Below are 26,303 nucleotides of genomic sequence, written 5' to 3'. Positions count from 1 at the left end.
TCTTGCCCCAGTGCACCCCTTCCTGTCCCTAAATCCAGTCTCCAAACTTCGGTCCAACGGATATTTTTAAAAATGAAACAGAATCCTATCAAGCCATTGGTTACTACCCTTTATGGCACCACCTTTGCTCTTAGGATAAAAGGAAGAATTCCTTAACACAGCTCGCCAGGTTTGCACCAACGTCTTTTTTCTCATCCTTGCCCGACACTCCACCTTCAGTCACACCCATGTGCACACGTCCCACTCTCTCTGCCTCAAAGATCCTTTCTTCTACGCCCACGATTGCCACATCCCTCACCCCACACCCTTCCTACCATACTACATCTGAGACTCTTTCCCACGCCCCAATTTAGGCTTAGATTCCCTTCCTGTATTGTGAGCTCAGAACACTGTCATCACGATATTCATTCGCACTGTATCACAACTGCCTGTGGGATCTCTTCTGTCTTGTGCAGGGCTGTATCCTCAGTGCCAAAAGCAACCTGACACAGAGTAAGTGCTCAATAAATGTTTACTAAATATACATGCAGCGTTTGTCCAAATACATAGAAAAAAATAATTGTTATGCTTATGCTCCAACCCAGAGTCACTGAAGTTGACTTTTTGGGTCTGGGTGGGGGAAACCTGAAGTTTGAATAAATGTCTCCAGGGCATTATTAGGCACGCTCAGTTGCAATGAAAGTAAGCCAAAGATAGGACAGCTTTGTTTGCTGAATGACTGCACAATGAAAATACAGCCATTGTCAGCGTCCGTTTCAGTAGTAAGTACAAACGGATAATGCTGAGAGATATATGAAGACAAATACCAGAACAAATCGAATGGTTCAAGACACATGGCTCTTCTGCAGTCTCCGAGAGAAGTCCCAGGGTCAGCCGGTGTCATTAAGACACCAAAGAACTATATTTAGACCACATTCTCTTGTACCATCTCAGTAATTTACCAGTTTGTCCTGTGGGGATGTTTTCCCATCTGACATAAACCCTCCTTGGTAGATGATATGGTTCTCATGAAATTAAGTAAAACAGTGATAAAAAAAAAAAAAGTGAAATGGTGGGGCACCTGCCTGGCTCAGTCGGTTAAGCATCTGATTCTCAATTTTGGCTCAGGTCATGATCCCATAATCACGCGATCCAACCCCATGTTGGGCTCCACGCTGGGGGCGGAAGCTGCTTAAGACTCTCTCCCTCCCTCTCCCTCTGCCCCTCCCCCACTCACTTGAGTGCACACTCTCCTTCTCCTTCCAAAAAAAAAAAGTGCACTTAGGTGATGTCAATAAACTGTTCTCATTCTTAACAGAGGAATCAACACTTCTCCCTCTCTGTTCTTCATTCACCTAGTCCTCTTCTCCTTTGTCTTGGACGAATCAATGTCCTACTTCTATTCCAAGATGTACCCATATGCAGGAGACCTTGATATCATTCTTAACCACTTTTGGGGGATCCTGTTCTCACAGTCACCACTAGCTCTCTCCAACTTCCCTCTGCAGGCCACTCCCTCACATTTCAAACTAGCTACAATCTCTTCCACCACACTCTAAAAAACCAAACAAAACCCAACTCTGCTCCCCCCCCTCCAGCTAGCACCTATGGCTCTTTTCTCCACCTGCACATTTTTAGAAACAGCAGAGTCTATTCTCAATGCTTCCATTTCCTCAGTTTTCATTCACTTCTCAGCCTACAAATAGGTGACTTCCACCCCCAGATTTTACTAAAATTGCTCATTCAAAACTAGGTCACCAACTGCTTCCTAATTTCCAATCCCAACAACCTCTTTGCATTTTTACTTATCCTGTCTTCCATGAGACAGTTTTGATCACTTTCTCTTTTGGAAACTCCCTCTTCCTTAGACTCAAACACTACATTTTCCGGGTGCTCCCCTCCATACTTCCCACAGTGTTCTGTCTCTTGTAGGCTTCTTTCGTCAGTTACTCTTTAAATTGGGTAGAAAGTTCCCTTTTTGACTTTTTCCTCACTCTGCCCTCCCTGTCTCTTTCCCTGAATCTGCTTATCCATTCTCATGGCTTCAACTCCCACATTTATCTTTGGCTCAGACTTCTCTCCCGCCCCAATTTATGCCTTTTGTAATTTTCAACCTAAATGCCCCCCTAAGAACCTGAAATACTGCATGTGTCACCTAACTGCCCACCACCACTCCTGATTCTACAAGCCATCCCCGGGTGCTCCATACTAAGCAACTGGTCCCTATAAAGGATCTGAGTCACCCCAACTGATGACCTGGAATGGGTATTCATTCTACCTTTACCCCTTCTCAGCCTGGCAAACTCTGATTTATCCTTCAAAATTCAGCTCAACTCACCTCATTTAAAAAATCTTTTCAGAGCCCCTATCTGCATGAACAGAGTTGGGTACCCATCCTTATATGCATTCTATACATGTCCCCATCAAGCATTCCTCACCTCCTACTAGAAGTACAGATTCATCCCTCTGTATCCTCACGAAGTCATGGGCTATACATCTAATCTGCACATCCCGAATACACACAGACCAGCAGCCCAATCCATAAGAGGTCCTCAGAAAATTTCTGAATAGGCGAATAGTTGAATGAATAATAGAGTGAATATAGGAATGAATCTGGTCATCTCAAAGACTGGCAATGCTCTAAAACAGCTGTCCATTGCTCAGCAAACTACCATCACCACCATCACCACCACCAAAGGCTAGTCATTTGTTTTTGCAAAGAGTTTTATTGAAACACAGCCATGCTCATTCATTTACATGTTGTCTGTGGCTGCTTTTGCGCTACATTGGCAGAATTCAGTGGTTCTAACAGAGACGGTATGGCTTACAAAGTTTAAAATATTGACTAACCATGTTCTACTTCTATGAGTGCTGGAACACGTTTGCTGAGTTCTTCCCATTACTGACATCTGCTAGAATGAGAAGACACATGGAGGGCTCTGGTGCTCTCCGGGGTGTCCTAAGGACGTCACGCTGATAATCCTTCACAGACACTTAAATTCATTAAAAATGAAAACTTGCCTTCTAACACAAGAAGATTCAGAATATGCTTTGGCAACAAAAAGGCAAAAACCATACAGGAAAATAATGCCATCGCCTTAGAACTCTTACCTTAAAAAATACTGAGAATATGACTGAATTTGGCCAAGTACCTGGCATTCTATGACCATTCAGACTTTTCAACAATATTAACTGTGCTTGTGTTTTAAACTGTTCTGACCAAGTTCACTCAATCATTAAGATATGTTACATTAGCTTCATTATCTGCATTTTAGAATTTGGTAGAATTCATCCTGCCTTTAAAAAAATTAAAGAGGAAAGCTTATACAGTAGGTTGAACTCCAAAATAAAATTTATTTTAATGAGGAGAATTCATAACAAAACTGTATATAAGCTGAGAAAACTTGTCCCAACTCCTCTTATCTGATTGACCTCTTCTGTTTATTTATAGAATAAAGTAGTCTCATCTAGTCTTTTAAAAACTTCTACTCTGACACTTTAACTATTCCTATCAAAAATTATTATAGTTCTTTCAGGTCGCCTTGGCTGACACAAAAATGTCAGGCCCCCAGCAACACTGGGTATATTTATTTCCATGAGCACAAATTATATCCTGACCTGCTGTATACTGTACAGGTTATCATTTTTTACATAATGTTGTCGGCCACGAGAGATGTTTTTTCTGAGGAAAGAACATAAAATATATGGAGATCTACCAAAAAGGCAGTGTAGAAAAGTACTGCCTTTTTTATTCCTTAGAAGTGAGGGATCTAACAACAAATTGTTTTTATATATGATCTTAGGTTTTCCTAAGACAGATGTATGCCCACCTGAAGGGAGGTAACAGTCCTGCTGTACTTTGAGCACTTAAACAGTACCCTGAGTTTCATTCCCAGGCCCGATGACAGTAAAACTTGGTAGTCTCATGCGTGACCGTGAAGTGAGCAAGTACCCTATCCGAAAACACAGAAATGATGAGGAAGTGCTTAGGTTCATTTATCCTTCAGCAGACAGAGTCACATCAAGATCTGTAAGACTCAAGAGTCTTAGGAAATACCGTTAACTTACGATATTGAAAACCTGAAAGAATCTGTACTATGGAGTAGTATGTATTTATTGTGTGTCCAATTGTCAGGCCACTTTAAAGCCACGGTGCACCTGATGGTACCCAGAGAGCCAATGCAGGAGTGGAAACATCAGGAAATCTTCCCGAAGTCTAAGTAACAGCTTACTGGTCCATTAGAAATCTAAGAGTTTTCCTACCTGAGAACTGAATAAATGTATATTTAATAAATGCAATTCCTGTATCAAACCAGGTCTTAGCATTCAGAATAAAGGAAATCACTTGAGGTTGGAAAAGTACAAATACTAAATTTACAGGGTGCAGCATTAGGGCTCTCCCTATCTCCAATTCTCATTTGCCAGCGTGATAGTGCTCAGAGCCTTGAGTGACCACGTCAAATAAAGATACGAGAAGAACCAAAGTAAGAGTGGCAGGGAATCCTGACCTGTTGAATATATGATTTCAAGTAAACACAAAATGCAACCGCATATAGACACATTTTTAAACTACTCTCAAAATACCAACCTAAAAATTCAAAAAGAACCACTACATAAATACCCTGGAACTAAAAAAAAAGTAAACACAAAAAGAAAAGAAAGTTTTTATTAGATGCAACACATACCATCTGATGCTAACAATCTTTGGTGAATATGTAAAAAAAAAATCCACCCGTGAAATTTTAATTGATATGGAAATCACCATAAAAAAACTAGAAAATAAAACAAAATATATGAAACGAACGCATTGTACAAGAGATAGCACAGGACTATGATCCCTTAGAAAAGGAAAACAAGTGAGGTAAGCCTTATCATTGCTGACCTCGCCGCCTAGAGGAGGAGAAACTCAAAGAGAGTCTGTCCACGACAGTGACCTGAAGACACAGAGATCAAAGTTTGGAAACTCCAAGGTAGTAAGAATATGTGGGGCAGGGGCGCCTGGGTGGCTCAGTCGGTTAAGCGTCCGACTTCGGCTCAGGTCACCATCTCGCGGTCCGTGAGTTCGAGCCCCACGTCAGGCTCTGGGCTGATGGCTCAGAGCCTGGAGCCTGCTTCCGATTCTGTGTCTCCCTCTCTCTCTGCCCCTGCCCTGTTCATGCTCTGTCTCTCTCTGTCTCAAAAATAAATAAAAACGTTAAAAAAAAAATATGTGGGGCAAAGAGGAGTGAGATAAGCAAACAAAATGTTCCAAAATCTGCATTAGAGCCTTCCCTTGAGTGTTTGGATAAATACCAACTTGTGCATGCGTAAAGCGAGACCGAGTGAGAACAGCTTTTGAGCAAAGAACAATTACTAGGGACGTATAAGAAAAACAATTCCCAGAATTTACACAAGCTGGAAATTGTTCCACTTCCCTAAAGGTAGAGTGGAGAGACCCTGTTGAACACATGAGTACTCAAGAGACCCCAGAAATTAGCTCTAGAATAAAGATGACTTTATAGCTACTCAGAAGAACCTAAAGCAAGCCTTAATGGATCACACTAATCAATAAGTAACCAAATTGCCTGCCAGAAAAAATTTCAATACTCTTTAAGAAAATGGAACAAAATGCAACATTGAACAAGGCAAGATCCAAATGTCCAGAATCAAATAAAATTACTAGAAATAATAATAAAAAGAAATGTTACCCATAAACAAATAAAAGTCAGACTAAAAAAATGACACAGATGATGAGATATCAGAAAACGACATGTCAAGTTATTAAAAATAGGCTGCATATAATTAAGAGGTAGAATCAAACCTGATGGGGAAAGAAGGGAATTATATTTAAAATACCTAGAAGAGAATGCTTAGAGAAGAAATAAAAAATATTTGAAGGAAGCCTGGGTGGCTCAGTTGGTTAAGTGTCCAACTCTTGATTTTAGCTCAGATCACGACCTCATGGTTGTGAGATCGAGCCCTGTGTTGGGCTCCATGCCAGGCATGGAGCCTACTTAAGATTCTCTCTCTTCCTCTCCCTCTGTACCTCCCCAACTTGTGCTCTCTCTCTCTCTTAAAAAAAAAAAAAACCTGAAATGAAAAAATAGACTGGAAGAAATCAGAAGCAGATTAGACATTGCAAAAGAAAAGATCAGTAAACCTGAAGACATAGCAACAAAAACTATCAAAAAGGAAGCATGGAGAGAAAAAAGAATGACAATAAATTGTCAGAGCTGTAGCAACTTATCAAGCCAACTTATACATTATAAATCTATATCCAAAATATATAACAATATAATAAATAATATGTAATATATTATAACAGTATAAGATATGTAAGATACATTTAATATGTTTACATTATATATATTTTATATTTTCAACATTTGATAACCATAAATACACATATCAAAGAAACCTGATATATACCAAAGAGAATAAACAAAGGAAACTAACCCATTGCCTATGATAAGCAAACTGCTGAAAACCAGTGATAAAGAGAACTAGAAAAAAAGAAATACAGAAGCCGTCTTGTCTGCCACTATGTAAACCAAAAGACAATGTAATAAAATCTTCAAAGTGTTGAGAAAAAATTTTCAATCTAGATTTCAATACCCATTGAAAATGTTTAAAAAAAGAACATGGAAGAGTTCGGTAGACTTATAAGTAATGAAAGAACTAATCACTACAAGTCTGCACAACAAGAAATGTTAAAGGAAGCTCTTAAGGTAGATCAAAAATGGTACCAGACAGGGGCACTTGGGTGGCTCAGTCAGTTGAGTGTCTGCCTTCAGCTCAGGTCATGATCTCACAGTTTGTGGGTTCGAGCCCCGCATCAGGCTCTGTGCTGATGGCTCAGAGCCTGGAGCCTGCTTCAGATTCTGTGTCTCCTCCTCTCTCTGCCCCTCCCCTGCTCATGCTTTGTCTCACTCTGTTTCTCAAAAATAAATAAATGTAAAAAAAAAATTTTAACAAAAAACGGTACCAGATAGAAACAGGGACCAAAGAAATGAAGAACAGACGCAGTAAATTAGGTAAAAATAAGCAATATTTTTCACATTTTGAAATCTTTTAATAAGATAATAGCTGTTTAAGGCAAAGTTTATTAACAATACATATGTTGGGGATTATAATATATTTGGAAATAAAATGTATAAAAATAGTAACACAAAGAACAGGAGGGGAAATGGAAGTATACTGTAGTGAGGCTCTTAATTATATACATGAAATGGCATAATATTTAAAGATAGACTATGGTAAGTTCCAGATGTATTTCAAACTCCGAAAGTATGGATTGATAAACTTTTTCTATAAATAGCAAGATAGTAAATATTTTAGGCTTTTGGAGTCAAACGTCCATGTTGCAACCACTGAAATCTGTCATTGTAGTATACAAGCAGCCAGGAATAATATGAAAATGAAAAAGCATGGCTATGTTCCAATAAATCTTTATTTACCAGTAAATAAAGCCTAATAACAAGTAACACTGTAACAGCGAAACAAGTAACAAGCTTGATTTAACCTATCAAACAGTAGGTCAACAGATGGCTTAAGGCAGTCACTAAAAGAAAATAAAAGACACAACTGTGTCTAATAAGCCAAAAATGGAGACAAAATGGAATCTAAAAAATAATCAATCTAAATGAAGGCAGTAAAAGAAGAAAAAATGAATCATAAAGAAAAGGGTCAAATAAAAAAAACAATAGCAAGATGATATATTTAAACCCAAACATATTGATAATTTCCTTAAATGTAAATGATTTAGAAGACTTCAATTAAAAGGCAGAGGTTAGCACACTGAATTTTTAAAAGCCTACTTTAAATATAAAATATAAATATATTAAAAATAAAATAATGGAAAAAGATTTACCAGGTAAATACTAATCAAAAGAAAGCTAGAGTGCTATGCTATCAGAGAAAATAGACTTCAGAACAAGGAATATTATCAGGGATAAAGACGTGTATTTCATAATGAAAAGGGGAAGTTTAATAAAAAGACATGAAAATCCCAAATGAGTTCATACAAATAATGGCAAAGCTTTAAAATATGAAGCAAAAATTGGTATCACTGAAAGGAGAATTTTTAAAATGCACAATTACATTTATTAATTTCACCTTTCCTAAGTAATTGCTAGGATAAAATATAGTAAAAATATAAAAGTCTTAAATGACATTATCTGCTAACTAGACCTTCTTAGTATGTATAGAACAATATACCAAGTATAAGCCTAGTTTTGGTCATCAAATGAACCTCAAGAGTATATAAGGACTCAAATCAAACAAAGGATGTCCCCTGACCACAATGGAACTAAACAGATAACCAACAGAAGGGTATCTGAAAAATCTCTTAATTTGGGGGAATAAGCAATACAACCAAATATAACCGATAGGTCAAAAAAGTCATAAGAGAAATTTAACAATCTTTTTAACTGCATAATAACAAATATGAATACTCTAAATCCATAGGACATAGCTAGAAACTGAAACTTAAAAAAAAACAAAACACAAAACACCTTGGCAGTAATATAAAAGAACATAAAATACATTGAGGATTTTTACTTGTAGTAAGATCCACATGACATAAAGTTTATCATCTTAACCATTTTTAATGTCTATTTCTTTATTTTGAGAGAAAGAGAGCAAGCAGGGGAGAGAGGAAGAATCCCAAGCAGGCTCCGCACTGCCAGCACAGAGCCCGATGTGGGGCCCCAAATCACAAACTGTGGGATCATGACCTGAGCCAAAATCAGAAGTTGGATGCTTCACTGACTGAGCCACCCAGTGCACCAAGTAGAATCCTATAGTGATTTTCTTTTTATGATAGCTTTACTTCACTTAATATAATGTCTTCAAGGCTCATGCGTGTTGTAGCATGTGTCAAAATTTTTTTCCTTTTCGAGGTCGAAAAATATTCTATTGTATGTATACACTACATCTTGTTTATCCATTCATACACGGACACATGGACACTTGGGTTGCTTCTTGGCTATTGTGAATAATGCTGCTGTTAATACATAGAGATTCTTTTAAACAATAAACTGAAAAGTCATGCTGAGAGAAATTAAAGGAGGCCCAAATAATTAAGAGATATACTGTGCTTATGGGTTGGAAATCTTAATGTTAAAAATCTCAGTTCTTCCCAAATCAATCTGTACATCCAACACAATCTCAATCAAAACTACGGCAAGTATATTTTTTAGAAGTTGGCAAGCTGACTCCAAAATATGTATGGAAGTTTAGATGATCTAGAAGAGTCAATTACGAGAAAGAAGAACAAGTTGTGAAATTTACACAACCTGATTTCAAGACCTACTACAAATCTACAGTCTCTGGGAGAGTGTGGTATTGGCATGAGGAGAGACATGTAGATCAATGGAACAGAATGCAGGATCCAGAAATAGTCTGAAATGTATATGGTCAATTGATTTTCAATGGAAAAAGGATAATACTTTCAAGAAACAGTGTTGGAAAAATTGGACACTATATGCACCCCCCCCCAAAAAAAATGAGCCTTAGTCCATACTTCACACCACCTATAAAGTTAATTCAAAATGGATCATAGGCCTCAAAATAAGAAATCAAACAATGGAACTTCTATAAAATATAGAAAACAAAATCTTTGAGACCTTGGGTTAGGCAAAGTTTCTTAGATAGGAAGCAAAAACCAAAAATCATAAAAAAAAGTCTTATAAACTGGAATTTATCAAAATTAAAAGCCTATGTTTTAAAAGACATTGTGAAGGGAATTAAAAGTCAAGACAACTTCTTACTAGACACGTCTCCAGAGGCAAGGGAAATAAAAACAAAAATGAGCTATTAGTATCTCATCCAGATAAAAAGCTTCTGCACTGCAAAGGAAACAATCAACAAAACTAAAAGGCAACTGATGGAATGGGAGAAGATACTTGCAAATGACATATCGAATAAAGGGTCAGTATCCAAAATCTGTAAAGAACTTATCAAACTCAATACCCAAAAAAACAAATAAACCAGTGAAGAAAAGGAAAGGAGACATGAATATACACATATCCGAATAAGACATCCAGATGGCTAGTAGACACATGAAAAGATGCCCAACCTCACTCATAACAGAGAAATACAAATCCAAAGCACAGTGAGATACCACCTCACACCTGTGAGAATGGCTAAAATGAACGAGTCAGGAAACAACAGGTGTTGGAAAGGATGTGGAGAAAGTAGAACCCTCTTGCACGGTTGGTGAGGATGCAAACTGGTACAGCCACTCTGGAGGACAGTGTGGAGGGTCCTCAAAAACTTAAAAATAGAATTACCCTACGACCTAGCAATTGCACTACTAGGTATTTATCCAAAGGATAGAAAAATGCTGATTTGAAGGGGCACATGCACCCCCAACGTTTATAGCAGCACTATCAACAATAGCCAGATTATGGAAAAAGCTCAAATGTCCATCAACTGATGAATGGATAAAGAAGATGTGATGGGGCGCCTGGGTGGCTCAGTCGGTTAAGCATCCGACTTCAGCTCAGGTCACGATCTCGCGGTCCGCGAGTTCGAGCCCCACGTCGGGCTCTGGGCTGACGGCTCAGAGCCTGGAGCCTGCTTCTGCTTCTGTGTCTCCTTCTCTCTCTGCCCTTCCCCCATTCATGCTGTGTCTCTCTCTGTCTCAAAAATAAATAAACATTAAAAAAAATTAAAAAAAAAAAGATGTGATATACACACAAAACGGAATACTACTCAGTGATCAAAAAGAATGAAATCTTGCCATTTGCAACAACATGGATGGAACTAGAGTGTATTGTGCTAAGCAAAATATGCCAGAGAAAGATGAATTTCGTATGACTTCACTCATATGTGGAATTTAAGCAACACAACAGATGAACATGGGGGAAGGGAAGGAAAAACAAGATAAAAACAGAGAGGTAGGCAAACCATAAGAGACTCTTAACTACAGAGAACAAACTGAGTGTTGCTGGAGGGATGTTGGGTGATGGGATGGGCTAAATGGGTGATGGGCATTAAGGAGGGCACTCGTCAGGATGGGCGCTGGGTATTATATGTAAGCAATGAATTACTGGGTTCTACTCCTGGAACCAATGCTACACTGTAGGTTAACTAACTTGAATTTAAATAAATAATTTTGTTTGAACGTCAAGGCAAACAGCAGAAGAAAATATTTTTGAAAGGCACATGTCAAAGAAAACTTGTATTCGGAATATATAAAAACATTTTACAACTGAATAAAAAAATAATCAAATAAAAAAGCAATCAAGTAACAATCAAATTTTTTAAATGGTCAAAAGATGGGAACAAATACTTCAAAAAAAGATCTATGAACGCAAATACACACATGAAAAGACGGCCAGCATCATTAGGTATTAGCGAAATGGAAATTAAAACGGATTATAATTTTATATAGCTGCATGCCCATCAGAATGACGAATATTAAGAAGACTAATAACAGCAAATGTTGGTGAGGATATGAAACAACTGGAACTCACACAGAGTCCGCATGGCAATGTGGGATGGGTAAGCCACTTTGGAAAATAGTTTGACATTTGCATCTAAATTAAACATACTATGAAAACCTGCAATTCCGCTTCTAGGTATTTGCTCAAGTGAAACAATAGATGTCCACAAAAAGATCTATGTACGAACATTCCTAGTATTTTCATTTGTTACAGCTGAAAACCGACAAAGTCCAGCAACAGGTGAATGGATATTCAAACTGTGGTACAGCCATCCATCCAATACTCAGCAATAAAAGTAACGCACTATGGATGAAGGCACCATCCCAGGTGGATCTCAAAAACACGCTGAGCGACAGGCGCCAGATACAAAAAGAGTACATACTGTGTGATTCCGCTTACACGGAAGTCTAGAAAACATAATCTACAACGGCAGAAGGCAGATCGCTGTTTGCCTGGGGTGGGGCAGTAGGAGGGGACATTGCCTGGTAAGGGGCAGAAGAGAAGTCTGGGGGACACCGGAAAGATTCTGGGTCGTCGCTGTGGTGACAAAGGTCTATAACAGGTTTGTAAAGGTATATTGACTTTGACATGCAAACCTCCCCAAACTGGATCCTGGCATTTGCCCTGGGGAAAGAGTGATTTGAGACCACCAGGTGCAGCTCATTGGCAAGGCTCTGTCCACCTGCTGATCAGTGATGGGAACTGTTTACTACACAGATCTCGATTTGGATACAGGTAGCATTACTCTGCATTACTAGCTTTTGACCTTGTGAATGCTGAGCCTTATCTGAAAAACACAAAAAGATAATGAAAAAAAAAAAAAACCTACCTCATAAGTTTGTTTGCACAGTAAATACTGTTTTATATTATAATCACTCCTCAGTTGTAATCATCACCTTTGTCATCATTATCCTTAGGTTGTCAAAATAATTCTGTATACGAGCTCAGCCTTAAAACAAGCCATTACTTTCACTAAGGCATGACAGAGTAACTTTTCTCCCCACAGCTTTGCAATAGGCATCTTTCACTGTTCAGACAACGGCTTCCTGAACTTTCATTTATCTTCTGAAGTTCTGTCGCAGTAAGGCATTCAGATGCTTTACTCAATTGTCTGGGCCATTTTCATTTAACTTTCTTATCTAGGCCTTCCTTTCCCAGCTGTTTTGAGTTTCTCAAAGCTGAGGAAATAGACCTCAACAAAATGACCCCAGATACCATTTTGCATGTTAACAGCAATAAGACAGAAGTATCGACGATCTGCAAAGTTAATAGATTTTTTTGTGTGTGACTCATAACACATTTGAGGTCAGGTGACAGTGTTGTTTCGGTTTGGGTCATATGAGAGGCAGTTTTCTGGGAAATTCTGCACATCAGTGCAGTCATTCCAAATTATCACAAGTATTTTTCAGAAACCCTGATTTTGTTTGGTGAACAAAACAAAATCACTCTGATCTCCTCAAATTATGAAATAACTCCAAGTTTCATCTAGCATTTCTGCTATTTGCTTCTTACATTCCGTAAGCGTGAGTTGGTTACACTTGAGGGTCAACTTCCTTTTGTCTATCTGGCTAATCAGTCTTTTGTCCCCATGATTCCATTTATACTGGATAATCAATGACCTCCATGCTGTCAAATTCACTGATCCCTTCTCTGTCCCTATTCATACTACATGGTTCCTCAGTGGCAATCAAACTTATTGGCCATTCCTTGCTTCTTTGATGTATTGTCTTCTCTTGGCTTTCAGGATACCACATTCTCCTGGACTTCCACTTTGTACCCTGGCTGCTGCTTCCCAGGCTAAATGTTGGGATGTAAGGGCCCATGCTGGGACATCTTCTGTTCTCCAGCTATATTCCCTTGGCTATTACTTTTTTTTTTTTTTTAATTTTTTTTTTAACGTTTATTTATTTTTGAGACAGAGACAGAGCATGAATGGGGGAGGGTCAGAGAGAGGGAAACACAGAATCTGAAACAGACTCTGGGCTCTGAGCTGTCAGCCCAGAGCCCGACGCGGGGCTCGAACTCACGGACCACAAGATCATGACCTGAGCCGAAGTCGGCCGCTTAACCGACTGAGCCACCCAGGTGCCCCAACTTTTTTTTTTTTTAATTGAGGTATAATTGACGTAACATTATAAGAGTTTCAGGTATACAATGTAATGTCTCAATATCTGTATGGGTTGCAAAATGCTCACTACAGTAAGTCCCATTAACATCTGTCACTTGACTCCCTTGACTTTAGTAGTATCTGCTGAAGTCCAAATTTTAACCTTTAGCCCTGACTTCTCCTGGGGCTCGGACTCATATATCTAATCGCCTCTGTGACTGCTCCACCAGAATTTCCAGAACAGAACTCTTTGTACTGCCTCCCTGGCCCAGCCCTTCCCCCACTCCCCTGGCTAGTCAATGTCTCTTAATAAATGGCATCACCATCCACCCTGTTGCTCCTGCCAAAATTCTAGAAGTCCTCATTGGCTCCACTCTTTCCCCATCACCCACCCTCAATGTCCAATCCTACGGTCCTATCTCCAACATATATCTCAACAATTCCATCCCTTTCTCCCTCTATGCCACCAGCTACCAGGATCTCACATCTGTACAAGTGTACCAGCTTTTGACTGGTCTCCCACTCCAGTCTTCCCTCTTCTGTTCTACAGAGACCCCCAAGATGATCTTTGTAAGCCATAAGTCAGATCATGTTTAAAGCTTTTGGGGGCTACTCATCACACTTGGATTCGAACCCAAACTCCCTGCCAGGGCCTCCAAGGTCCTGTGTGATCTGGTCATCGCCTACCTCCCGACTTCTCTCCTCCTAGGCACCTGCCACTTACTCCAGCTCATGCTGAGTTTACTCCTGTTCTCTGACCAAACTAAGCTCATTCCTACCCGAGTGCCTTCATTTGTGCTTTTCTTCTGCTTGGAACACGCTTCTCATGCAAGCAGCTAGACAGGAAGACATCACCTCATGAGAGGATGAGTGAGAGTCCAGAAAGAAACAAAACATCCTCAAGAAAGTCCAGAGCTTCCCCATCTTTCCCCTGAGGGGACTCAGGACATGGGTAGAACCAGAAAGGAGGGCCTGGCAGTTACTCTGGGTCCTGCGGTGTTGAGGCTGCATATGGGGCAGGGGGAGTTGAAAATAATTCTGTTCCCAATGACTGGGGTGGACATCAGGGAGACCGGGAGCACTCCTGAGGGATATTTGAGAATTGGGGAGAAAGAGAGGAAATCGAGAAAAGTTGTAGAGTAAGAGAGACTGGGAGAGAAAAGGGAAGCAAGATTGTTCAAGTGGTTAGGGACTAGTCTTTAAATGGCTGTACCAAGATTGGTCCATCTGGGGCCCAGAGCTTACTTAAGGGAGAGACCTAGACTCTGCGGTGCTCTTGAACCAGAACAGGTGGAACTGGGAAACTAATTATGGTCATGAGAGGAATAAGAGGAATAATGGTAATAAGAAGGAGGGAGATAAACGGCAAAAGAAAATACTTTCTCTGTTTCCTAGGGTTCCAGGCTCGACAGCCGGGGCCCAGGAAGTGTATGCTGGTGAGAAGCAGAGGTGAACTCATAAGGTGAGTTCTTTCTATCTGCCTAGCTCTCTGCATGAGGTTCATGTAGGGAAAGACTGGAAAGCTGGGTTCAAAACTGGCAAGAATTCTCTTTGGTCCACAGCAAGGTGCTTCGGGACCTGAGGTTGTGTGTGGGAGCACAGGCTTGTGTCTTAACTTATTTCTCTCCCGACAGAGAAGGTTGGCAGTTGTAGGGTTACTTGTAGACTCTCATGACACCCAACCTCTGACCCAACAGACTGATCATTGCAAAGACGCGTGTGTCCTTCCTCAGCTCTGCCTCCCTGCTGTTTTATGGTAAAAAACAGAGCCGTGGACATTCTTGACTCCTGCCTACGTACCCCACACCACTGCTCCAAGCACAGGTGACCCAAGGAGAGCCCCCTGCTCTGTGGGCTCTGCTGACCTGTCCCCGCCTGCCACTAAAGGCATCCCCTTTAGAGGTTTTCTGCACTTCACAGCCCCTCCTCACTTATTGTGGTTTGGATACGCAGATGTTTCTACACGTGCTTCAGACAGTAACTACACTGCCCTCCTGTCGTTTGAGGGGAAACTTGCGAGAAAAGAAAATGGACTGCAAGAATCTATTTCACATCAGTTGACTGCAAATCAAACACTTTAATTGAGCCAAGCCCAGACTTCTCAAGTCCACCATTTTAAAGTCATCTCCAGAAAACTAGGGTTGTTGAAACAGAGAGAAGAGTAGATTCTTTGCCAAGCATCTCAGCCAAAAACTGTGTAAGACTGACACCTGCACAGCACAGGGGGGCCTGAGTGGCTCAGTCGGTTGAGCGTCCGACTTCGGCTCAGGTCATGATCTCACGGTTCGTGGGTTCAAGCCCCGCGTTGGGCTCCGTGCTGACAGCCCGGAGCCTGGAGCCTGCGTCAGATTCTGTGTCTCCCCCTCTCATTCTGGCCCTCCCCCTCCCCCGCTTGCACTCTGTCTCTCAAAATGAATAAATGTTAAAAAAAAAAAAAAAAAAAAAAGACTGACATCTACACAGCTTTGATCCCGTGGCTCTGCAGACATGCATGAACTTCAGATTCTCAAAGTTTACAGTCCCTGCAAACACCCACTGTCCCTTCCTGGAGCATCCCTGACACCAGTACTCCACGATCGTCCCCGTTGCCTCATGCAGTGTCAGCTAACTTCTCCAGGGAGGAAAAAAAACAAAAAAACAAAAATAAAATCAGAAAAAAACAATGGATGTCCTTGGAAATTAGTTAAATTTTGGTAAAATCCATTAATAAAATTTAAATTCCCCATGCCTCCCAGATCTAGGCTTTCAGTGTCCAAAGAGTTTCAAAACCTTCTATACTCTTTCATATACTTCTTCAGCCTGAACCTACAGTGACCACTGTAATCCGTCACTGGCATTATACTAACGCAGAGGGCAACAAACTTTTTTCTTAAAGGGCCAGAGAGTAAATATTTCAGGCTCATGGGCAATATCTTGTCTCAGCTCTGAAAGCAGCCATAAGCAAAAGGTTGAGCAAATGGGTGTGGCTGCATTCCAGTAACATTGACTGACAAAAACAGCTGTCCAGCCCGTAGGCCATGGTCTGCCAGAAAATCAACAAACACTGGTCCTAAGCTTGTGTTCGAAAATAAAGATACTTCAGAGTAGTATGATTTAACACAGGCAGTTCAAGTACGTAGTCTAGCAGAGGGGTTAAGAACATGAACACGGAGACAGGCTTGAGGTCAACTCTCTGCACTGTGGTTTATAAACTGCAGGGAGATAAGTTATTTCGCCTAAGTTTCACTCATTTCACTTTTAATACAAAAACAAGGATCGCACCTAAGTCAAGGTGGGCGCAGCATGCGTTACTCAAACTCTCTGGCCACATTCCTTAACCCCACTAACACCTCTGCAGCAGGAAGATGGATATTCACATGAAGCATTAGGAAGGAACACACAAATGTTCACGATGATTACAGCCAGGCAGTGCCACCAAATGAATGAAAACCTTTTGTTTTCATAGGTTTTTGGATTTTAGAATTACATAGTTGGGGACTCTTGACTCTTCTTTATTTATCAGTTATATTTTCTTGTTTGTAAACTAATTGTGTACGCCCTTTCACGGTCAATCTGTTGGAATCTGGATGGTTTCCTTCCTCATTTAGCTGACTGCTTCAAAACAAAGAGAAGTCAATTATTTTTAAGTTTATATATTTATTTTTAGAGAGAGACCGGGGGGAGGGGTGGCAGAGAGAGAGAGAGAGAGAATCCCAAAGAGGCTCTGCACTGGCAGCACAGAAGCCGATGTGGGGCTCAAACTCACAGACTGTGAGATCATGACCTGAGCCGAAAACAAGAGTCGGCCGCTCAACCGACTGAGCCACCCAGGCGCCCCAGAAGTCACTTTTAACGTAGCCAGATCTGTCCATGTTTACCTTTGTGATTTGGGATGACACGTAGTAAATGTGCATCCAGGGATTACTGAACAAATGAATACGTTTTCTTTTTCTCCACAGCCCTGTGAATTATAGTCTTGGGTGAACCGCACTCTCCCCAGCTGAAAGACTTCTTGCAGTGAAGGAACAAACGGAGAGACTCCCTACTGAGGTGGTCAGCAGGAAGTCATGGCAGGAGTGAGCATTCAGACCGCTTTAATGTGGTACCCTAGCTGTCTGGCTTTTCTTTGTCCTTTTTCCTCCAGAAGGATGGTATGCAGATATTTCCCTTCATTTCCTGGGAGAGTCTGACGGGTAAGCCCTCCTAGCTCTCAAATGACTTTGGTTCTGCATTTAATGGACCCTCATGAAATTAAAGAAAAAAAAAATTGTGTTTGATGAAAAGGGGAGTATCTCCTAGGAAAACATGAAGAAAGATGGAAGGATTTTTGCAGAAAGAAAAGAAATAATTGGGGTGGGGGGCACATGGGTGGCTCAGTCGGTTAAGCAACCAACTTCAGCTCAAGTCATGATCTCGTGGTTCGTGAGTTCGAACCCCGTGTCCGGCTCTGCACTGACAGCTCAGATCCTGGAGCCCCCTTCGGATTCTGTGTCTCCCTCTCTCTCTCTCTGCCCCTCTCTCATTCGCTATTTGTGTCTTCCTCTCTTTCTCTCTCAAAACTAAATAAACATTAGGGGGAAAAAAGAAATAAATCAATCAGGCATATTGCCAGAGCAGGTCCTGGTAGCCTGGGGGGGACTCTAGCCAAGTTGCCCAAGACGGAGAGGGTCTGCTGCCTGGAATAAGCCAGCCAGGCCAAGCAAAGGGCCACTGGCCTGGCTCCGGGGCTCCGGGGCCAATGGGAACACAGCCATCCCCCAAAAGGTCTGGAGCAAGAACTCCTCATTGTCTGTCCCTGAGCCTATGCTGGGCGGTCCTCCCAACAGCACTAAGAAAGGATTTCCCATTTTCAGTGTCCCATAGGAGTGACACTCATCGTTGTCACAAGGCTTTGTTGGGTCCCTAATGATGACCCATGTGGACACAATCTCTCTAAATTAAGACCAGATGCCCATGAGAAAGGACTGGAGTCTTGAAGGAGCTGGGACGGAAGAGTCCCTTGTAGGTATGTGCACTTCTGGGGGCCGAGCTGACCTCTGAGGAAGTGTCACCCTCAGCACAAAGGTGTGAACACAAATAAGTCATCCTCAGAGGGAACTCAGAATGCCTGTCTCTCTTCCCAGTAGTTGTATTTTTGTGCCACTGGTACATTCTTAAAGACCTTTCATGCCTCAAAACTTGACTGGTGTTAGATAAATCTCAACTAGGTTTATTTTTTAGCACTTTTCAGTTTTTCCAGATTTTATGTGTGAAGTAAAACCATTAATATGTGTTAGATCATGCAATTTCTTTTTTTTTTAGTTTTTTCTTTAATGTTTTTATTTATTTTCGAGACAGAGAGAGACAGAGCATGAGCAGGGGAGGGACAGGGAGAGAGGGAGACACAGAATCTGAAACAGGCTCCAGGCTCTGAGCCGTCAGCACAGAGACCGATGCGGGGCTCGAACCCACGGACCGTGAGATCATGACCTGAGCCGAAGTCGGCTGCTTACCCGACTGAGCCACCCAGGCGGCCCTAGATCCTGCTATTTCAAAGCGCATAATTCAAACCCACATCAAGTGTTTAAGTCACCTGGGAAGGTGAAGGTGAGATGGCACCGGAGAGTGGCGGCCCAGCGGAGGGGGCGTCAGAGCTTTGCACACCATCCATCCACGGACAAACGAACGCTTTGGCATCTCCAGCCGGTCCTGTCCTCTCAACTCTGGCCTCCTAGATGCAATGCTTTAGGCTCTAGGACGGCTAAAGGCGTGTCAACCACGACACGCCCTGAATTAGCTCCCACCCTCCCCTCCCTCACCAGCTTCAATCCCACTCTCCGAATGGCAACTCCGCTCTCCAGGAGTCACCTTACACTGCGCTTTCTCTCTCACCTCCTGTGTGCAGTCAGTCAGGAACCCTGTTGTGCTCTACCTTCTCACTGTGCCCCGTCACTGCCTGGACCACTGTGCCACCTCCTGTCTGTTCCCCCTGTGTCACCCTCTGTCCTTGTAGAGCGTGCCTTCAACACGGGATTCAGAGAGATCCTGGGTCCACAAAAGCCAGACCACGCTGCCCTGACTCCAAAGCCTCCAATGGTTTTTCTCACTCAGGGTAAATAAGAGTCCAATCCTTCTAATGGCTCTTAGGCCTTAAGCACCCCCCCCCCCAAAACCCCCCCCCCCCCCCCAACCCCCCCCCCACACACACACACACAGTGCCAACCCCCTCACTTCCCTCCTCTCCTACTCACTCTGCTCTAGCCTCCTGGCCTTCTTGCCACCTCAGGCCTGGACACAGGCTCCTCCCTCTGCCTGGATGCTCTACCCCAGATAGCCACATGCTTCCTTCCCTCACCTCCTTTGGGGACTGGTTGAAGGGTCTGAGGATCTTCTCAGAGGCCTTTTCCAACTACCCTGTTGAAAATTGTAATTCCCCTTCTCTAAAGTTTCATTTCCTTCAGTACCAGCTAGTTCTCCCAACAGACCATGTAAATTATCTGCAATTATTTAAAAAAAAAAAAATGGCTGCCCCCATTGTAAAACTCAAGTTCCACACGGGCAAGGATTTTTGTCTGTTGTCACTGTTCTATCCCCCACACCTAGGACCGTGCTGCATGTAACAGTCCCTCAATAATAGTTCTTGAGTGAGGGACTGAATCACATAATTAACTTGCAGCAGGTCTGATAATAACAGATAGTCCCATCACAATGTACATCTATCATGAGAACAATCAAACATAATTTGACCTTTATAGAGGTGTTTGTAAAAAAAACTATTAAGAAAAGCTACTTAAAAATTATAATGCAACAATAATTACCTGAGTAAATGATGATTCATGAAGTAATATAATGGAAAATAGCTTTAAAAATGTTCCCTTCCACTGATAATAAAAGAAATGCAATAATAATGCAAGGAGGAGGCGTAGTGGTGGTAATTCTCAATACTGGCAAGGGGATGGCAAGAAGAAGCACTTCCAAGAAACACTAGTGAGAAAATCGTTGTTACAGGTTTTCTAGAAAATTCCTTGGCCTTAAAAAAAAAGATATGCTTTTATCCAATCATTACACTTCAAATCACCTATCCTAAGAAAACAATAGGGAAGAAGACACATAAGTATGTACAAAGACACAAATCACAACATTATTGGAAACAGTTGTAAGTAAGCAGAACTCAACTGCCAGGAATTGGACGTTCTGACATTATTCCCCACCTTCCCCCATTCTTCCCACTTCCTCAAAGAGGCTGTCCCTGCAGTACCTCTGTCCCATGCATATCATTCTTCTGGGTGTAATTTCTCAAAACGGTATATTCCTTGCTTTCATACTTACAGGTATGTATTTATTTTGTGCTTTTTTTTGGTCTATTTCATCCATTAGACTGTAAGATGCATAAAGGCAGGAACTCTCTGATTTGTTCGCCAGTGCAATTCTAAATTTACAACTTCTGGCACGAAATAAGCACCCAAGACTTGTTGAATAAATGGATAAATGAACAAAGCAGAATATTACGCTGCCACCAAAATATTTCTGAAACACCAATGGCCTAGGAAATGCCTACAATACGATATTAGTAGAAAGAAACAAAAGTCACATTCAGCATCATCTCAACTATCGGAAAATGGACAGAAAAAAATCACACTGGAAGAAAATGAAAACAAAAAAACCCCGTAATAGTAAGTCTGGCTGGGTGCTAAAAATACAGAAATATGATGCATTCCTTTTCTATATTTTTCTATATTCACAATGTTTCACCGTGTTACACAACTAGTAAGATAATACAGAAAGCCTAGAGGAAACCACACGAGCAGAAGTATGGTGAGGGCAAACAAGTGCGTGCAGAGAGCTTCAGGGGGTGGCACCTGCCTGCACCTGCTGAGCAGGGGCAGGATTATGGGCCGGTCCCGACTTGTGGACAGACAGCGTGGTCAGCGCTGGACTGTAGGAAGGTCTCCCTGACAAACTACAGCCTACTATCTGTTTTTGTGAATTAAGCTGTAGTGGAACACAGCTACGTTCATTCACTGGGGTACTGTCTGTGGTTGCTCTCATGCCAAGTAGTTACAACCCACACCATTACGGCCCGGAAAGCCTAAAACACTTACTGTATGGCCCCTTACAGAAAATCTCCCTCGGCCCCTGGTCTAGAGGATCTACTGGAGAAAGGAGAAATTACAAGAAGTAAGGAGGTGGCTGCAAAGGCCATCATTTTCTCTTCTTTTTTTCTTAAAAAAAAAATTTAATGTTTATTTTTGAGAGACAGAGAGAGAGACAGAGCATGAGCAGGGGAGGGGCAGAGAGAGAGGGAGACACAGAATCCAGGCTCCGAGCTGTCAGCACAGAGCCCAACACAGGGCTCGAACTCACGGACTGTGAGATCATGACCTGAGCTGAAGTCGGACGCCCAACCAACCACCCTGGCGCCCCAAAGCCCATCATTTTCAAGGTAACATGGAATGTGATGGTGGCAGACAGAGGAGTCTTGACAAGTATCTGTATGGACAGTCAGATAGGCAGAAGAAGGCTCCTCTCAAAGGGTGAGAGGCGTTCCTATTTTAGGCAGTTACTGCCATTTTATATAATTACTATTTAATCGTGCTGCAGGAAAAGCAGTGGCCGTTGGATCGCTTACCTGCCGAATCGGGACTGTAGAGGCCAGCAGCTGCCGCGATGGGTCCTGGTGGGTGGATGGCACTCGCTGAGGACCTCTGACTCGCGATCAGGATCCTGCTCTTTGCAGATGGTAAACGGGACATTGCACCCAATCCCAACTGGGGCTTAAGGAGCATGGCCGATCGGTAGAAAGTTGGAGGAACTTCATAATGAGTATAGGACGGACTGCAAAATTCTTCTTTTCCGGGGCATTCCGTCACCTACAATGAATGACCAGAAGCTTCGTGAAAGGAGCGCACATCATTGGATGAGGACGGAACATGGTCAGGAGACCAAGGCTCCAGCAACGGCCACTCTGGCACCACTGAGTTGCCCCACCACTGACCACTTAGCTTCTCTGGACCCCAGACTCTTCATCTCTAAGTTAACAACACAACTGGATGACCTCTTAGGTCTCTTCCAGTTCTAACACTCTATGAATCCAAATTTCACTGGGGGGGGGGGGAAGGGGGGAAGAACTCACTGTATAAGACTTTTTAAATTTGATTGCTTCAAAATCATTAGAATCTGTGCAAGTAGCCAATCTATAAATACATAATCTCAATGAAACAGGGAAAGAGTTTAGTCTGTGCAAGTAGCCAATCTATACACAATCTCAATGAAACAGAGAAAGAGTTTAGCAAATGTGCATAGAATTATGAAAGTTTCATTATTCCTTTAAAAAAATTTTTTTAACGTTTATTTATTACTGAGAGAGAGAGAGAGAGACAGAGCATGAACAGGGGAGGGACAGAGAGAAGCAGAGACACAGAATCCGAAGCAGGCTCCAGGCTCTGAGCCGTCAGCACAGAGTCCGACGCGGGGCTTGAACCCACGGACTGTGAGATCATGACCCGGAGTCTCATGAGCCGAAGTCGGACGCTTAACCGACTGAGCCACCCAGGCACCCTGAAAGTTTCATTATTCCTAAGGAGAAAAGGCACAACAATGTTTACGGTAACCTACTCTTAACATAAGCAGGTGAACTTTACCAATTTATATATCAGGGCTACTTAGGAAATAAAACATGCATTGTTAATGTGGGAGAAAAGGCTTTTTGGAAGAATAGAGCAACTGACAGAAAAGTGTGTTTTCAGTCCTCTACAATCTGTTCACATCATTAAAAACGAGAGACTGTGAACCACCTTCTCTGTCTTCCCTAGTAAGGTGCAGTGTCCAGGAATGTTCGACAAGGTTCACTAGAGCGAAGTTCTAGGACAGTCTTGCTGACTGCTGGACCCAAAGCACCTAGAATGGTGTCTATTATGTAGCTAAAGGCAATAAATATTTATTCATTAAAGGAATCATGTTTCCATTCTTACCTAAGTATTTTTTGGCAGGGGGAGGAGGGCAGAGCACAAGCGGCCGGGGAGGGGGGCACAGAGAGAGGGGGACAGAGGATCCGAAGCAGGCTCTGCACGGACAGCAGCGAGCCCGACGTGGGGCTCGAACTCATAGCCTGTGAGATCATGACCTGAGCCAAAGTTGGCCTCTCGACCGACTGAGCCACCCAGATGCCCCCTTGCCTAGATTTCATAACATAACAATCCCATTACTTTTCCTATAGTTAACAGTTTGGGCTAGAATACAGACTATATAGCTATATGCATATATGCATATTCTGTACTATATGCAATTCTGTACTCACAAAGCCTATTCATGTTATTAGTGTTTCTTCATACTAAAAATTAAGAAAATGGGGCACCTGGGTGGCTCAGTTAGTTAAGCGTCTGACTCTGGATTTCAGCTCAGGTCATGATCTCACAGTCTGTGGGATTGAGTCCTGCGTTGGGCTGTCAGCATGGGGCCTGCTTGGGATTCTCTCTCTCTCCCCCTCTCTCTCTGCCCCTCCCTTGCTCTCTCTCAAAATTAAATAAACTTAAAAATATCTATATATTAAAAAATGAAAAAAAATAAGGCAAATAATCTTATTTCCTTTAAGTTAAAAAAAAAAAAAACAGTGCCAGAGGCGATGTGTGAAAAGATACATCTGTTAATTAATTCTGCTTTAAATCACAATATATTTCATGTGTCAAACATTGATCTATTCCTGAATCATAAGTAGTTAACAAAATTCTTTAATAGGGACTTAAAGCTTTGATCCAAGCTGTTGAAGAGAAAAACTCTTAATGTGATACCCTTTTAATGGTGAAAACAGATACAAAGTTTTCCTTAAACTGACATTATTGAAACAAAAGATTAGACCTTTAAAGTTTTATCATAATCACACTGTAACATATACTCGATTGCTATAGCAGACAGACTGAATTCAGGCCCCAACAAATTATATTCTTGCAAAAGACATCCTACCTATGTCTTTTATTCTTGCAAAAGACATATATTCTTGCAAAAGACATCCTGCTCTCCAATAAAATTTTGACCATTCCCTACTTACCCTCTTACTATCAACCTTTGGCTTTTCTTTTTTTTTCTTTCTTTTTTTTTTTTTACTGCTTATTTTTAAGACAGACAGAGACAGTGCATGAGTGGGGGTGGGGCAGAGAGAGAAGGGGACACAGAATCTGAAGCAGGCTCCAGGCTCCGAGCTGTCAGCATAGAGCCCGACGCGGGGCTCGAACCCACGAACTGTGAGATCATGACCTGAGCCAAAGTCGGCCGCTTACCCGACTGAGCCACCCAGGCGCCCTACGGCTTTTCTATTATACTTACATTTCCTCTATTTTTCATTGTAATTTCTCGAAGTTTGGTGCCACTACTCTTTGCTTCTAGCAGGTGCTGTCACGAAGAAATGATTTCTAACCCACATCTGTCAGGATTGCAATATGCTGATCTCGGTAATTACTCAGTTCTCTGAAACTGGAGAGTTTTCAGGGGTCAAAACCCCTCAAGCTGCCGCTCAAAAACGACCTTATGATTTCAGTAACTTCAATGCCTGTCACTTTGCTGGGTAGTTTGTCTCTGGTAAGATTTAACAAATTTGTTAAGAAGGTGAAAAGTATGCCTACTTTGTGCATTTTTGATAAAAACCAAGGAATCTATAAAACACTTCCCACTTGTTTCTTTCATCTTTGTTGACAGAACAGAATATGTGTCACTGCACAGTCATGAACACATAGAGCTTGGTTTTATTCCTTCTTCTCTAACTGAGTATTTTTTAGAGAAATAATATTGAAGCAAACTAAAAAATCCTTGTGATTTCAAACTCCCCAAATCAATCAAGGTACACAAACAAGTTAAGTTCTTACTAGAAATATGCCCCTTTTCATATTTTCCCCGTCCTGTTTTCAGCAGGTTGGGCTGGTCTGGGCCGACATAGGGCACATGTGGATGCTTCAAGAAGCCCCTGGGATAGATACAGGGAGACGTGTGATGGCTAACCTTGACAACTTGGCTAGGCCACGGTACCCAGATACTTGGTCAAAGATTATTCTACATGTTTCTCCGAAGGTATTTTAAAGGTGAGATCAACATTAAAATCAGTAAACCCTGAATAAAGCAGATTATTCTTCACCATGTGGGTGGGCCTCACCTAATCAGTTGAATGCCTTAATGGACCTCCCTCAAAGGACAGGGAACTTTACCAGAAGATGGCCTTTGGAATTGCACTGCAGCATTATCTCCTCCCTAGGTGTCCAGCCTGTGGGCCCATGCTGCATACTTTGGACTTCCCAGTCTCCACAGTTGCACAGACAAATCCCTTCAAGTCTGGGTAGATACTTATATGATACATACATACATACCTGTATTATAGGAGTAGGAAGGGGAACCAGCCCTGATCATATATCTGTATACTGCAAATACACTACCTCGCCCCGTCTTCTCACCGTTGCTCCTTTCTTCCCACCTCCTTACACCAAAAATGAAAAGAGTTCCCCCAAGGCATCAGTAGCAAGAAATTCCCCAGAGTCCTTAGGATGGGTGAAAGCAGAAAACCGTCTACACAACTAAGCATATTTTATCATCCTGTCATGACCAGATCCAAGATGATCTTCAGAGCTGCTTCTGAAAGCTCTAAAAGTCTGTATTGTTCCAGACAACCAAGAAGAGCTGCCCTCTCTCAGGAGAGCCCTTACTCTTGACTTCTCCATGTCTACTAATGTTATCTAACCAGGAGGAGTCTGTCAATAATGATGAAAGAGTCTGAAGTCATTGGGGTTTGTACTGTAAACACTTTCTCATTTTATTAAAAAGATACATGATTCTAAAATTTGTATGGCACC

At 41.8% G+C, this 26,303-nt stretch overlaps 1 protein-coding gene across 1 annotated transcript in view; it reads right to left on the bottom strand.

Moving 5' to 3' along the window:
- Positions 1-26,303, bottom strand: part of MTUS2 (microtubule associated scaffold protein 2) — a 495,531-nt gene that overhangs the window by 338,749 nt on the left and 130,479 nt on the right. The window contains 1 exon segment of the mRNA XM_049647388.1: positions 22,103-22,343. Coding sequence (XP_049503345.1) covers positions 22,103-22,343 — 241 coding nt within the window.

The sequence above is a fragment of the Panthera uncia genome (assembly GCF_023721935.1).
Source record: "Panthera uncia isolate 11264 chromosome A1 unlocalized genomic scaffold, Puncia_PCG_1.0 HiC_scaffold_16, whole genome shotgun sequence".
Classification (NCBI taxonomy): Eukaryota; Metazoa; Chordata; class Mammalia; order Carnivora; family Felidae; genus Panthera; species Panthera uncia.
The sequence above is the reverse complement of the archived record's forward strand: the minus strand, read 5'-3'. Positions and strand labels throughout refer to the sequence as shown.